General features: G+C 54.6%; 1 protein-coding gene across 1 annotated transcript in view; it reads right to left on the reverse strand.

Annotated features, from left to right (window-relative positions):
* The window catches only part of CLIC6 (CLIC family member 6), a 46,974-nt gene extending 32,748 nt beyond the window's left edge, over nt 1–14,226 (reverse strand). The window contains 1 exon segment of the mRNA NM_001082004.1: nt 12,652–14,226. Within this exon segment, the coding sequence (NP_001075473.1) occupies nt 12,652–13,878 (1,227 nt within the window). The 5' untranslated portion in view covers nt 13,879–14,226.
* Nucleotides 14,227–16,361: the final 2,135 nt, after the last annotated feature.

Below are 16,361 nucleotides of genomic sequence, written 5' to 3' on the forward strand. Positions count from 1 at the left end.
CAAACCTCGGTGTCTGCAGCCATCTTGCCTTTTGCTACTCCGTAGGACTCCAAGGGTCATCAGACACGGGTCACTGTCCCCTAGTAGCTGACGTGCGAGTCCCTCAGAGCTTTCCTAAGCATTGCTCTCTCAGTTTGGAGACTTGAATGACACAAAGAAGCCACTGGACACAACCCAAACCATGCCCTGGTCTGATTGCTGATGGGGACAGAGGCAAACTAAAGGCAGCATCGTTTCACACTTCTCCAAACTCGCCTGCCAGGCCCTGACACCAACAGCACCAAAAATGTGCCACTTTTCCTCTTGGAGGGAGACAGCCTGTTACCCGGAGCCCCAAGTGAATGACACCTTCATTCCACGCTGCCTTCAGACCACACACGGCTGCGAGGCGCCCGGTGTCCAGACCATGCCATGTGGCCATCGTCCTGGAAACCCCGTTACCACATCGTCGTGTGCCCTGCCAGGAAGAGATCACCCACGAGAACACCCACTTCCCAGCTCTGAGTCCTGGTCCCCACGCCCCGCTGTGGCTGGACAAGGGCCGGGGGGTGGGGTGGGGTGGGGGCACCAGGCCTGCCCGCCCAGTGAGCTGCAGCCCCCACAAAGGGTTAGGGAACCACAGCTAAAGCCTTGGCAGAGCGGCTCCAGGGTGCGTCCTCTCTCAGCCTCTGGCCGGGAGGCAGAGCCCAGCAGGATTCTGAAGGCGACCCCCAGCACGAAGAGGGGCCTGGGACTGGTATCTCTGAGTGGGCACCGTGTTGGTGCTCTTCGGCAAGGCAAACACATCTGCTTCGAGATGCCAAAGAAGACAGTGCAGTAGGGACATCTGGAGCCACCCGGATGGTGGCTCAGGTACCAGAATGGCAGTAACCGGTCTTCCTCCCCGGTGCTGGTCCCCAGCTGTATTCCTTACCAGCGCCTATGGGGACGCAATGGTCCCATGCCACGGCACCGTAACAACTGTTCCGTTACTGCGCCCAGAAATCAGCAGTCTCTGTACATGGAAGCTGACCGGTCAGACAGTGCTGGCTTGGGTGAGGAGCTACGGGGATGCAAAGTCTACACTCTACAAAATATCTCAGGAAGACCCCAGCACCCACAGCTCTTTGCCTGGAGAGAGCCGGGGCGGTCACTCACATACGCATCCGCAGTGCAGGTGGGTGGATAAACCTGTTGTCTTGCAAACAGAGGGGACCCAGCAGAGTGGCACAGCCACAGTGTCAGGATCTGGAGTCCAAGTGTCCCCTCGACCTGGGTCCCAGTCTGCTCTTGCCACCTGTGCCAGCTCTGCCCTCCCTGCTCAAGCCGGACTGGAACTGTTTCTTCCTGGATCACTCTTAGACTGAAGAATCCAGAGAGCAGGGACTGCATTTGTCCCCATCATTGTACCCCAGCTCCAAGCACAACCTCTGCTACTTGGCAAGGACTCAATACATACACTTAAATACTTACATACACACGTGGGCCCTACACACCAGGTGGCAATTGAGAGGCAGCTTGACTTCTCCTCCATTGATGGACTCAACTCTTACATGAACAACCAACACAGAGGGGAAGAGACACAGAGAGCTGGGAACAGAGTCCAGAGCCCAAGTATTCTGCAAAATCACAGAACTCCTTTAACCTGATGGTTTATCTTTTTTTTTAAAGTCTGATTTTATTTTATTTGAGAGGCAGGGAGAGAGGAGATGGGAGTAGGGGGAACTCCCATCCACCGGCTCACTCCCCAAACACCCAGGAGCCGGGAACTCAATCCAGATCTCCCACGTGGGTGGCAAGGATTCAACTACTTGAGCCATCCCTGCTGCCTCCCATGGTACACACTGGCCAGAAGATGGAATACAAGAAGAGCCAGGACTCAAGCCCAGGCACTCTGACATGGGATGTGGGCATTCCAAGCAGTGTCTTAGCCACTGCACCAAACGCCCACCCCTAATCTGATACTCCTTACACACACATACGAGCATGAGACCAGACTGCACCCTTCCAGACTGAGTAGCTCTAGACCAAAACAACCAGTGCTTCTCAGTAGAGCCACCTCCTCAGATGCCCAAAATAACCTCTGACGTGCGGGTACCTGAGTTGTCTCTCCCACTCATTAAACATAAGCCAGGTGGGCCCCAGGATCCTCCACCATTCACTGGAGCTCAGCAAACAGGACCTGTCATCAAATTTAGGTCACTTCTTTCAACAGCTAGAAGCATGAAGAGAACCACAGGCTAGAGACACAACCTTAGAGAACCACAGGCTAGGAGACACAACCTTAGAGAACCACAGGCTAGGAGACACAACCTTAGAGAACCACAGGCTAGGAGACACAACCTTGGAGACAACATCCTGGTCTGACCGCACCACGGACGGTAGCGTCACAAGGGTTTTGATCTGGGGAACTGAATTCACTTCAGTAGATGCCATACCCAGACCAGAGTGACCTTGCCTTACATCTTCATATGGGGCACCGTGGATGTGAAATGATCCAGTTATCTATACGGTTTAAACTTTGTGCCGAAAAGGAGTTCCTACCACGGAACACAGATTCTGATTCTGAAAGGGCGTGTGCTTGATCCCATGTACCAGCTAATTAAAAGGAAAGGGAGGGGGCAGGTGTCGTGGTACAAAGGTAAAGCCACAGCCTGCAAGGCCAGCATCGGGTGTGAGCACCAGTTTGAGAATCAGCTGCTCCAGTTCCAATCCAGCTCCCTGCTAATGTGTCTGGGGAAGCAGCAAAAGATGGCCCACACGCTTGGGCCTCTGTACCCACAAGGGAGAGCCACATGGAGCTGCAGGCTTCTGGCTTTGACCAACCCAGCCCTGGTTGTTGCAACCAACTGAGTGAATCAGCAGGTGGAAGATATTCTATCTATCTATTTATTCTCTATCTCTATCTCTATCTCTATCTCTATCTCTATCTCTATCTCTCCCCTCCCCCTTCTCTCTGTAATTCTCAGCCTCTCTGCCCTTCAAATAAATAATAAATCTTTACAATAAAAAAAAAGAAAGGGAGGAAGGCGAGGGTGGCAATACTTAATCCCTTGGGATTTAAGAAGTTATACAATATAAAGTAAAACACTTAACGATGGCAATGAATGAAGCCAAAGGCTCTAAGAGTGTCCCATAGACCGTGCTTTGCTTTTCCATGTGGCCATGACAAGAAATGACTGAAACCAAGAGGATGAAGTACTCCAGGGCAAACAGTCACCACACTCCCACCAAGTCACATGAGACAAAGTTCTGACTCCAAAATCCATATGAACAACAGGCAAAGATCCTACCCAACCAGCTCTCAGAGAAACAGATACTGATCGTCTTTAAATATAAGAAAGCGAACTCAACCCCACACATAATAAAAGAAATGCGAATTAAACACAATGGCCAACATGAGTCAGCTCTCAGAGTGAGATGGTTGGACGATACGCCAAGTGGGAGGCTGGGGAGACAAGCGCCGGTAGGCGGTACAGTGCCAAGGGGCCAGTGCTTGCTACTTGGAAGGGAATGCTTGGTACACTTCTTGCTTGGAAGAGGAAATTTGATAAAGGTTACCAAAAAGTTAAATATAAGTACCCGTTCCCCTAGAAATGTCTAAGAACTGAGCTTCCAAATGTAAGTGCACATTTGTGGAGGGATAGTCAGCACACCGTCGCTCAACACATCAAAAAGAGGACACACACTGCCTACACATCCACCTCGGGGGCCTGATTCCAGAGAGTGCACCCAGCACTAGAACACAGTGAACGACTGACAAAGAATGAGGAAGAACCATGGGAACCAACAAGGAAAGATCCCTACGAGGCACCGTTAGAGAGAAAAGGCAAGATAGAGACCAATGCGTTCCCAGCATGCCACCTGGGAGGCTGCATGGGAGGAGGCCGTGTTTGTAGAATGTGTCCACAAATACTGTGACTTCCCCTCTAACAGGTGAGCCTAACTCTACGAGACTCATTCTGTCGAATAAAATGAGGCTTAAGTGGCAGTAGCATGTGACTTCTGAGACCAAGTCACAAAAGGCACGAAGGCTTTCCTCTTGGTCTCTTTTGGGTCCCTGCTCTGGAAAAGCCAAATGCCATGTCAGGGAGACATAAACACAGCCCTACAAGAGGGAAAGAGAGAGAGAGAGACATCTTCTATCTGCTGGTTCACTCCCCAGATGGCCACAATGGCTAGGGCTGTGTTGGGCTGAAGCTGGGAGCCAGGAACTTCATCCAGATCTCCCATGTGGGTGGCAGAAGCGCAAGGACTTGGGCCATCCTCTGCTGCTTTCCCAGGCACATTAGCTGGGAGCCAGATTGGAAGTGGAGTTGCCGGGACTTGAATCAATGCCTCAATATGGGATGCTGGTATTGTGGGCAGCAGTTTAACCAGCTGCACCACAACACCAACCCCTGAATAATCTATTACTTGCAGCTGAACACACTCCTAATGAGATTCTTCCCAACCTTACATTTGTATATCATAGTCTAACAGTAGCTGGAGAACAAACACTAAATGCAATAAGTACTTTGAATGAACTAAATTATGAACACAGGCCAGTGGCAAGCACAGGGTGTCTCTTGGTAGCTGTCTGCGTGGTGGCAGCTCCTTTTGCTGCTCCTACTCAACCTCCAACTCCTTCTGTTCCTTCCAGCATCGAGGGTCTCTTAGGGGCTGAGACCTCCGACACTGATGAGCAAACGGCTTCATGGTCTCTGCACTGCCACAGAGAACACACCACGCCCGACACGGCACGTTGCTCAACACCTGTTCTCCATGCCAGATGGCAAGCCCTGGGACAGCAAGGATTTTCTCGCTCTTGCCTGATGTGGTTTGCACGTGGCCCTGAAAGTTAATGTATTGAGAACTTGACGCCCAAAATCATGTCAACAGTACTTGGAGGCAGGGCCTTTGTGAGGTCATCAGGGTTAGATGAGTTCATGAGCATGGACCCTAGGCTGGCATCCGGGGCTTTGTGAGAAGAGGGAGGGAGAGTCCAGCTGATGTGCCTATTCCGTCTCACTGTGGGATGCCTCTGCAGTGTTACGATGTAGCCAGCAGGCCCTCACCTAAGGTCGAGCAGATGCCAGCACCACATTGTGGATGTCCCAGCCTCCAGAACCAGGAGCTAAACAAAATTCTATTCTTTAAAAAGTACATAGCCTGGAACCAGCACTGTAGCATAGCAGGGAAAGCCGCCACTCGTGGTACCAGCACACCATATGGGCACTGGCTTGAGTTCCAGCTGCTCCATTTCCCATCCAGCTCCCTGCTAATGCCGCCTGGGAAGGCAGCGGAAGATGGCCCAAGTACTTGGGCCCCTGCACCCATGTGGGAGATCTAGAAGAAGCTCTTGGCTCCAGCCTGGTCCAGCTCTAGCCGTTGCAGCTATTTGGGAAGTGAACCAGTGGATGGAAGATCTTCTCTCTGTTTCTCCCTCTAGCTCTGTAACTCAGCCTTGCAAGTAAAATAAACCTTTAAAAATAAAAGTACATAGTCTCAGGTACTTAGTTATAGCAACAGGAAGTGGACTAAGACACCTGCCAATGTTTCCTCTGTCTCTAGCCTCATGCCCAGCACCCCAGTGGGTGACAAATCCACAAACACTGAATTAATGCACTAACCTAGGGCATGGTGCCCTGCATGGACCTGATGCAGGGACCAGATCCCTCCAGATCCTATGTCTTATCTGCTATCCACCATCAAAGGGCAAATTCTCAGACTTACAGGGTCTGCCTGGGGTAGAGTATTCCGAAGGCACCCTGCAGGTCTTCAGATAGTCAAGGAGACAGGGGATCTGAGCAGACCCCAGGGAGGAAGGCTGCCTGTGAGAAACCCAGGACCCGAGTTCACTAAGGACCTCGTGAGGCCAGCACGCACAGTGGTCCACCCAGACAGGGACGGGGGCTACAGCATGCATTCTGTGCACACAACGGGGCTGCGCCACAAACTCCCAAAGCCCCCAGCATCTGTGGCCCTGTTGCCAAGATGACAGAAGGAGGGTGGCTCTGTCCCCTCACACAAGGACACCAGAATGGGACAGTGGGGAACTGGGCTTGGGTCTAAATTCTGCCTCTCACTAGCATTGTCACCCTGGCGCCATCAGCTGTCCACCTGACCACCTACCCAGCAAGGTGCAAAAGCACTAAGCAAAGTCTACCGTGAGCCCACTGCAGGGCTAGCTGCTGAGAACCTGGGGAGTAGGACGTGGCCTCACTCCGGGGGCAAGGGGTGAGCACCGGCCCCAGGGTACAGGTGCATACACCTGGGTGTGTAAGAGACGAGCAAGGAACTGGCGCCATGGCACACTAGGTTAATCCTCTGCCTGAGGTGCCAGCATCTAGTCCCGGCTGCTCCTCTTCCAGTCCAGCTCTCTGCTGTGGCCCGGGATGTCGCTCCCCGTCTTCGTGGAGGAGCAACACAGGACCCTGCGCTGTTCTTTCGTCTGCTCGGCCCTCCCCGGGTTTGCTGCTGGTTCTTCCCGGGTTGGCTACTATCCCTTCCACCTCCGTGGAAGGGCAGTTCCCCCTGGCCGCATTCCCCACTTCCGCAGGGGAGCGGCACACCGCCGGCCGGTTCTCTCGGGGGCTGCACGGGTTCCCTTAGATGTTCCCCATAGATGTTCCTAGTGCATGCCGTCTCTCTCCTCCTTTATAGTCCTCCTCCACCAATCCCAACTCGGCTGCCCACACGCCGAGTACGCTGCTCTCCTCCAATCAGGAGCAAGTCCTACAGTTTATTGGTTGAACTGGAGGCAGCTGTGCGGAAGCTGTTTACTTCTCTCCCAGCGCCATATTGTGGGAGAGCAGATGCATAGAATAAGTCTTAATTCCAGTAACTCAGTCTAGTCCGGTTGCTCCCCACACCGGGAGTGCAGTGGAGGATGGCCCAGGTGCTTGGGCCCTGCATCTGCATGGGAGACCAGGAGGAAGCACCTGGCTCCTGGCTTCAGATTGGGGCAGCTCCAGCCATTGCAGCCATTTGGAGAGTGAACCAAAGGTAGGAAGACCTTTCTCTCTGTCTGTTTCTCTCTCACTGTCTGTAACTCTACCTGTCAAATAAATTAAAACAGAGAGAGAGAGAAGCCAGAAACCATGTTCTACCCATGTTCACCCTGAGTGACCCTGTGCTGATTTCATATATGAAATGCACTAGCAGGTTTCTTGCGGCAAAACAGAAAATAAATCTTCGTTAAGGTTGGCTTTAGGGGAGATGTAAAGTCACAGAAGTTCACCTTTGCTCATTTTCCTTCAGAACACAGGGCAAAGACAAGGTTAAGAAACTACATCTCCCTGAGAAGATATCCCTATGTACTCTCCCCACAGCACAAGGTGGAGAGAGCCACGGCCTACTGGTCTACCCAGCTCCACCAGTGGCTGATCTTGTCTCCCTGTTGCGTAGGAATATCTGCTGGGCCGGCACCGCAGCTCACTTGGCTAATCCTCCGCCTGTGGCATCAACACCCCAGGTTCTAATCCCAGTTGGGGTGCTGGATTCTGTCCCGGTTGCTCCTCTTCCTGTCCAGCTCTCTGCTGTGGCCCAGGAAGGCAGTGGAGGATGGCCCAAGTGTTTGGGCCCTGCACCACCCGCATGGGAGACCAGGAGGAAGCACCTGGCTCCTGGCTTCAGATCCGTGCAGCGCACCAACCACAGTGGCCATTTAGGGGATGAACCAACAGAAGGAAGACCTTTCTCTCTGTCTAACTCTGCCTGTAAAAAAAGAAAAGAAAAGAAAGAAAAAAGAATACCGGCTGGCTGGCTTGCTTGCTTGATTGATTGATCATTTCTGGATTTCTGAGATACAGTGCTTATCCAAAGGCCACGACTTTCCTGACCTTACTTTTTCTATAAGATCTCAGTTTTATCTCTTTGTGAAACCCCAATGGGATGGCAAATGGAAACCCCAGCCCAGGATTAGTCACTGGTCACAGTGAGAGTATTTAACATCATGTGAAACTTACCAAGAAATCCGTATCTCAGACCGCCCACCCCTCGAACCTCACTCAAAGGGGCCAAAGCTAAGCCCAACTCCTTGGTAGCTAAATCCCCCTACACACACTGCTGAAGTCCTCACATTCCCTTGGTGTGACGCTGCTGTCACACTGTCATGTTGAGTTTTCACGGCATTGCCTTGCCTTTTTAGGAATAAAGAAAAACAAAAAAACTTCCTCACTATCCTGCAAGATTCTCCTAAAATTTATGACAAGTAATTAGCACTTCTTGGAGAAAGAAAAACTGAAGACTAGTGTGTTGAGTGACTGCTTTATGGCACAATAATTCAGGGAGGTGTTCTTTGGTCTGTTTGTATATTCCTGGCCCTCTAACAAGAATTCATCCTTGCATACTTATCAAATAAAACGAAACGACAGACTAATAACAAGACTGTTCTCATAATGATACAGAATGTAATCTATCGAGTGCTTAAAACTAGAAGCAGATTTGAGACAGTTGGTACTACATATAGCTACATATCATTACTTTCTGGTATACTGTAACCAACATAGGAAAAAATGTAAAAAAAAAAAAAAAGTTCACAAATAGAACAAGGGCTAATTGATGGAAGATGCATTTACGAAGGCCTCCTCAGGGGAGGAGTACTCTCCATAAAGAACAGCTCTGTGTTGGGGCTGACGCTGTGGTGTAGCGGGTAAAAGCCGCCATCTGCAGTGCAGGCATCCCATATGGGCGCCAGTTCAAGTCCCGGCTGCTCCACTTCCTATCCAGCTCTCTGCTATGTCCTGGGAAAGCAGTAGAAGATGGCCCAAGTCCTTGGGCCCCTGCACCTATGTGGGAGACCTGGAGGAGGCTCCTGGCTTTGGATAGACTCAGTTCCGGCAGTTGCAGCCAACTGGGGAGTGAACCAGCAGATGGAAGACATCTCTCTCTCTCTCTCTCTCTCTCTCTCTCAGCGACCTGGGAAAGGCTGAATCCGGTACAGAAATCCTATTTCAACGAACTCAAGCATTTTAAGGCCAGTAGTACAGACTCAGAAGATACAATAGTCTAAAGGATTTTTGCTTGTTTCTTGCTTTGAGGTCTCCTGATCTCCCGTTTTCAAAGAGAACCATCAGCAGGATAGATGGCATCCAGATGCCTTCCATTCCTACCAGGCACATTCTACGTGATCTACACTAGGACCCAGTCTCACTGGAGAGCTAGCTGTTTCTTTAAGAGAGAGAGAGAGAGAGAGAGAGAGAGGACAACTGAGCATCAGGTCCATCATCAGAGGTGGGTGAGCTGCCCAACACCCACCCTTAAACTGCTCCCCGGCACGATCTGAGGACACCAGCTATTTCACCTCTCATCGCATTCTTATCTCCAAATAACAGAGGTAATTAGGGTGACCAGAATGACTGTCCCTTAAAAAAAAAATAGAGGCCGGCCAGCGCCGCGGCTCAGTAGGCTAATCCTCCGCCTTGCGGCGCCGGCACACCGGGTTCTAGTCCCAGTCGGGGCACCGGATTCTGTCCCGGTTGCCCCTCTTCCAGGCCAGCTCTCTGCTGTGGCCAGGGAGTGCAGTGGAGGATGGCCCAAGTGCTTGGGCCCTGCACCCCGTGGGAGACCAGGAGAAGCACCTGGCTCCTGCCATTGGATCAGCGCAGTGCACCGGCCGCAGCGCGCCGGCCGCGGCGGCCATTGGAGGGTGAACCAACGGCAAAGGAAGACCTTTCTCTCTGTCTCTCTCTCTCACTGTCCACTCTGCCTGTCAAAAAAAAAAAAAATAATAATAGAGGCCAAGAATGCAATGCGGAAGAGGCTGTCTCTGTGCAAAAGCAATGAGACTGCACGGCACCAAGAAGATGCCAAAGCCAGAGCTCATGTTTCCCCTACGCTGCGGGGAAGCCAGGCGCTGTCCTGGATGCCACTTCTGTCCCTGTTTTATGGATCAGACAACAAAGTCACGGCAAGGTTAAGGCACTTGCCCAAGGTCACACAGCAAGAAAGTGGCAGTGGTGGGATTTGATTCCAGACTCACTGCACTATACCAAAGAAACCGCCTGGTACAGGCAGCCCACCGGCCACTCAAATCCCCTGTTCCATCCCACACCTGCGGTCTGACCGGAGATAAGGCAACATCTCACAGAGGAGGGAAGAGACACAGCATGCATCGGCCAGGGCTGCATGGGAGTGCAGCTTCAACATGGGGACTCGCAGCTCAGACTGGGGTTGGAAAAGTCCCCCCCGAGGAAACCAGGCTGAGTCTTGGACATTTAACAGACAACCAGGCAGGCAGCAGGGATGGGGGTGCTGGGGAAAAACTCCATTGGCGAAAAATTTCAAGGCAGGAAAGAGTGTGGTTCTCACAAGAAACAGGAAGTAGTTGGAAACCTCTGGGCTAGCAGGACCCTGAGTGACCAAGCCAGGGGCCTCCCAGCAACACCACGGGAAAGCTGCAGAGAAAGGAGGCAGAAAAACATCACAAAGGATCTTGTGGTCTGGCTAGAGAGTGTGGAAATTCTGCAGTAAACAACTGAAGAATGGAACACGAAGAAAATGGTCAGATCTTTATCCTGCTCACTGGTCCTTAAGAAGGGACTGGATGGGGCTGGTGCTATGGTGTGGGAGGCCAAATCTCCACCTGTGGTGCCGGCATCCCATAGAGATGCAGGTTCTTGTCTTGGCTGCTACACTTCTGATCCAGCCCCCTGCTATGGCCTGGGAAAGCAGTGGAGGATGGCCAAGTGCTTGGGCCGCTGGACCTGCGTAGGAGACCAGGAAGAAGCTCCCGGCTCCTGACTTCAGATCAGCCCAGCTCTGACTGTTGCATCCATTTGGGGAGTGAACCAGCAGTTGGGAGACCTTTGTCTCTGACCCTCCCTTTCTGTCTGTAACTCTACCTGTCAAATAAATATATAACATCGGCCAGCGCTGCAGCTCACTAGGCTAATCCTCCACCTGCGGCGCCGACACCCTGGGTTCTAGTCCCAGTTGGGGCACCGGATTCTGTCCCGGTTGCTCCTCTTCCAGTCCAGCTCTCTACTGTGGCCCGGGAGTGCAGTGGAGGATGGCCCAAGTGCTTGGGCCCCTGCACCCGCATGGGAGACCAAGAAGCACCTGGCTCCTGGCTTCGGATCAGCGCAGCGCACCAGCTGTAGCAGCCATTTGGGGGGTGAACCAACAGAACGAAGACCTTTCTCTCTGTCTCTTTCTCTCTCACTGTCTAACTCTGCCTGTCAAAAATAAATAAATAAATAAATAACATCTTTTTAAAAAAGTGACTAGAGTGGAGAGAGTTGAAAATGGAAGCAGGAAACTACTGAGGAAGCCTTGACTGTATTTCAAAACTGTAATAAGAGCCATCTGCTGGAAACACGTAGTCATGCCACCAGAGCCACAGGAAATTTCTTAGAGGCGGCAAAGAGGAGCAGACCTGGGGCCATCCAGCAACAGGTGCAGAGCCTTCCCGTGCCGTTCTAGGGCTTGTCCCTGCAGGATATGTTCCCGTCCTCATTTTACAGAGTCCTTGGGTTTTATTTAAAAAAAAAAAAAAAAAAAGCTGGGAACAGCACCTGCCTGCTCTTCCCCAAGTCCCTTGCCACCCAAAAAGTTCTGAAAATTCTGATGTTAAACATTTTGGGAGAATTTCTTTTTTTTTTAATTAAAGATTAATTTATTTATTTGGAAGACAGAGAGAGGCAGAGACAGAGAGAGAAGAGATATTCCATCTGCTGGTTCACTCCCAAAATGCCCCCCCAGAGTCAGGGGCCAGGAGCTTCTGCCCAGTCTCCCACCAGGGTGCAGGGGCCCAAACACTTGGGCCACCCTCTACTGCTTTCCCAGGCCAGAGCAGGGAGCTGGATCGGAAGTGGAACAGCCAGGACTCCAAGAGGCCTCCTTGTGGGATGCCGGCACAGCGGGAGGCGGCTTTACCAGCTCCGCCCTAGCACCAACTGGGGTTTGTTTTCCCTTATTAGATTTTGTTTATATTCCCAGCAAGGGGGTCGGGCCAGAACTGGCTCCAGTAAGCCTGAGAGTATTTCTAAGGGATTACTGGTCGACCTGCAGTGCACATTCTTGACCCTATTGTCCCCAGCTTTCCTGGAGCTGGCCAAAGGTCTTCACAAAAGGGCTTTTTTTTTTCTTTTAAACAAAGCTCCTGGTATGAGTTGGACTTGGTGCATTTTTGATGTCTTGCAAAAAAAAAAAATGCTTCTTTAAACTGACACTTCCTGAGTCGTGTCTCTACAGACCCCGGCTCTCTTCGGTTTGAAGTGGGGTTGAGAATAGGAACTGGAGGCAGATGATGCTGGAGCTTCTGGCATCGCGGATGTTCCAGAACAAAGGTTAGAACGCTCACGGAATAGCGAAGCTTTCGCTTCCCTCCCAAACTTGCAGGATCCGTCCTACCAGAAGGAAGTGTGTTTCTGGAACGGAACACGCTGGCCAGCCCCCGGGGCCTCTGGGATTCGCGTCCTGGGGACACTCCCCACGGGGCACCGACCCGTGTCTGTCCCCACCTCGGGCACCACCGCGTCCTTTGCCAGGAGGCCTTTGAGCACCCACAGGAGTGTCGCTTTTCAAACGTATTCCCTACATTAATTCTTTAATAACAACCTCCCCTTCGGGACAAAGGGTAGTGGAACGCGGGTCCCACAGCCCCCACCCCAAGCCGCCAAGCCCAGGCGCCTTCCCCAAAGGCCGGCTGCGCGCGGCGGTTCTCCGATCCGAGACGAGCCCGGTTACCTTGACGAAGAGGGTGATGTCGTGCTCCTGGCCCGGGTCCCCCTCCTCCGACGCCTCGCCGTCCTCCCCGCGGCCGTTCGCCGGCCCCTCGCCGCGCTGGCCGCCCTCCTCCGCCGCCAGGTGGTTGCTGAGCTCCGCCTCCGGCTGCGCAGCCCGCGTGGACGCGGCCGCCTCCCCGTCGGGGCTGCGATCCGGGGGCCTCTCCTCTTCCTCGCTCTGCGTCTCGGGGCCCGGCTCCTGCCTCTCCGCCTGCTGCTCCGTCTCCTCCTGGGGCCGGCCCTGGTCCCCGTCCTCGCCCGCCGCGTCCTCGGACCCCTCCGGCTCCCGGGTCCCCGCCGCCTCCTCCGCGGCTGCGTCCTCCACAGACTCCCCTGGGCTGTGCCCCTCGCTCTCCGCCGCCGCGACCTCAACCGCCTCGGACCTGGGCTGGGGGCTGCCAGCCCCAAGATCCTGGGGTTCACCTCCGGCCCCGTGCGCCCCTCCCGCCGGTCCCTCCGCGTCCATGCTGCCCCCCGCGTCCACGCTGCCCCCCGCGTCTATGCTGCCCCCTGCGTCCACGTTGCGCCCGGTGTCTATGCTGCCCCCCGCGTCCACGCTGCCCGCCGCGTCCACGCTGCCCCCCGTGTCTATGCTGCCCCCCGCGTCCACGCTGCCCCCCGCGTCCATGCTGCCCCCCGCGTCTATGCTGCCCCCCGCGTCCACGCTGCCCGCCGCGTCCACGCTGCCCCCCGCGTCTATGCTGCCCTCCGCGTCTACGCTGTCCCCCGGCACCGCCTCCTCCTGCGCCCCTGGGGCCGCAGGGGCCGCGGCCTGCCCTTCAGCCTCCCTGGCAGCCTCGCCCCGCAGCTCGCAGTCGGGGCCCGACTCCTCCACCTGCTTCCCGCCGCTCCCCTCTTCCCCTAGCTGGGGGGCCTTGGTGCCCTCCGGGGCGCCCTCCGCCTCGCTCTGCGCCCCCTTCGCGTCCGGCGTCTCGCCCCCAGATTCTGTGCCAGCATCCGGTGCCTGCTCGCCGGCGCCCTCTCCGTCCCGCCCGCCGCTTGCTTCCTCCGTAGCCCCGGCCTTGGCGGCTGCGCCCGCCCCCTCGCCACTGGGCGCCTTTGCAGCTCCCTCGCTCGCCTCCGGGCCCGCGGGGTCCGGTTCTCCCGGTCTCTCCTCCAGGAGCGCTGAGCCCTCGGGCGGCCCCTGGGGACTCGGAGCGCCTCCCTCCGGCTCCGCGGTCTCTGCCATGGCCGCAGATCCCTGCCCTTGACCGGAGACCCCTCTTTGCCGCTGCCGAGGGTGCGGGTGGTGCTGAGCGAAGGGCGCGGTGCCCAGGTCCAGGGGGCCCCTTCGGGAGGGCTCCCCGCTCGGGGCTCAGGCGCTAGGGTTTAGCACCGGCTGCGCGGGGCCAAATCCGCTGCGCCCCTACGCGCACCTGTCCCAGGTTAACTCTGGATTCTTCCTCCGTGCTTGCTTCTCCCCGACTGCCCGCGGGGGATCCCAATCTAGACGCGCAGGGCCGCGGAGGTGGAGCGCACAGCTGGAGAGGGAGCGTCGCTCCCGCACCCCTGGAAGTGCCGGGCCGGCTGTGCTGTCCTGGGGTTGGCGAGAAGTCCTTGGTGCCAACTCCATCCCCCTGGGGCTCGGGCGGGGTTTGCTTTTCCCCTTCCCCCTTCCCATGTTTATTGGCCACCGGGAACCTGACCAATGACCAATGGCCGCCTTGCTTGTGTGGCGCTTGTGGATTTTAGGGGAAAGATCTTGACTTCACTTCCAGTTCCACAGCCATGTAAATCGCCTCCAAACGCACCCAAACACCCAAGTCCCACCTTACTGGAGAAGCGAAGCCCCGCGCTCCCCCAGTACCCAACAGAAGATGCCCAGGTTGTGCCTGGGTGTCCCAGAGCAAGAGCGGAAATCCCAGAGGAAAAAAAAACAGGGGAGGCCCCCCGCTGCCTTCCGGTGTCTCCGGGGTCCTCCTGAGAGTCCCCAGAGGTCCCGAATACAGGCGCCAAAGGAACCAGTCCAGCTGCTCTGCCCAGAGGCCTCTGCTTGGCACAGGGCGCCTGCCTCTCCAGGCGCGACAAGTACAGGGCGTCCTGCCCTGAGGTGGGGAAGGTGCTGGCCCTCAGCTTCCTGGTCTCAGAAGACCAGGAGTCTATGGATCTTGTGCGTTCTCTGAAGATTCTCTAAACCCATGGCCGGGGCCTTGGCCTCAGGGCTGTGGGTAAAGGGCTTGGGGGAGCTCAGGGCAGGGAGGAGAACATCCAAGGTCTGAAAGGGGAGCTATGAAATTCACTGGATGGGGGCTAGCGCTGTGGCATAGTGGGTAAAGCCGCTGCCTACAGTGCCAGCAGCCCGTATAGGCGCCGGTTCTAGACCTGGCTGCTCCACTTCCAATCCAGCTCCCTGCTGTGGCCTGGGAGAGCAGTGGAAGATGGCCCAAGTCCTTGGGCCCCTGCACCCGCGTGGGAGACCCGAAAGAAGCTCCTGGCTCCTGGCATCGGATCGGCATAGCTCCAGCCATTGCAGCTAATTGAGGAGTGAACCAGCGGATGGAAGACCTCTCTCTCTCTCTCTCTCTGCCTCTGCTTCTCTCTCTGTGTAACTCTGACTTTCAAATAAAATAAGTAAATTTTTGTTTAAAAAATTCACTGGATGGGGAATCACCAGGTTTGCAAACCAGATACCTCCTTCCTTAAAAAAAAATGAGGTGATGGTGAAAATGTACAGAAGCTTGCTGTGGACCAGTGTAGGCCCTGTGGGTTACAGTGAGGAACTGGGTTAACCAAGACCACAAGGACCAGGAGTGTTGCAGTGGGTGTCTCAGTTTGAGGCGTCACACTGCCCTGATGCGCATTCGCCGATGGTGTCTACACGGGGTTCTGCTTCTGTGGAGAGAGCAGAGGGTACGGCTCAGATTCGCACATCTGACCATTGCCAGGCGTCTCCTGTGCAATCCCACTGCCTGTCACTGGTGGACGACAGGAGCTGTGGTGTGAAGGTGTGCCCTGAAGCTCAAGTGTTGCAAACTTGCTCCCCAAATTCGTACACTGAGGGTATTTAGAGACAGACCCTCTGTGGGTAATTAGGCTTAGATGAAGTGGTAGGAGCAAAGACTCCATCAATGGCTTTATGAGAAAAGGAAGAAAGATCCAAGCTGGTGCACCTGCTCTGTCTCACCCACGCGATGCCTTCCCCGTGTTATGAGGCAGCAAGAAGGCTCCCATTAGATCCAACACCTTTAAAATAAAATATTTATCCATTTGTTTATTTGAATGGCAGAGTTACAGAGAGGCAGAGGCAGAGAGAAATCTTCCATCCATTGGTTCACTCCCCAAATGGCTGCAATGGCTGAGCTGGGCCAATCCCAAGCAAGGAGCCAGGAACTTCTTCCCAATCTCCAGCGTGGGTGCAGGGGTCCAAACACGTGGGCCGTCTTCTGTTTCTTTCCTGGTGCATTACCAGGGAGCTGGATTGGAAGTGGAGCAGCCAGAACCCCAACTGGCGCCCACATGGCAGCCCCAACCGCTACTCCACAGCGCTGGCCTCTGAATTCGGAACCTTGATCTTGTACTTTCAGGCCTCCAGAACCGGGGGAATAAATTTCTGTTCTTTATAAATCATCCCGTCTGGGGTATTCTGTGATGCAGCATGAAGCAAAGTAAGACAGCAGGTCAACAGCAGCCCACCTGTCCCCCAGGTTTGCCCTTCCTGGGAAAGACAGGCCA

This window comes from Oryctolagus cuniculus, chromosome 4 (assembly GCF_051225735.1).
Source record: "Oryctolagus cuniculus isolate XC-2025 breed Fujian yellow rabbit chromosome 4, ASM5122573v1, whole genome shotgun sequence".
NCBI classification, from domain to species: Eukaryota; Metazoa; Chordata; class Mammalia; order Lagomorpha; family Leporidae; genus Oryctolagus; species Oryctolagus cuniculus.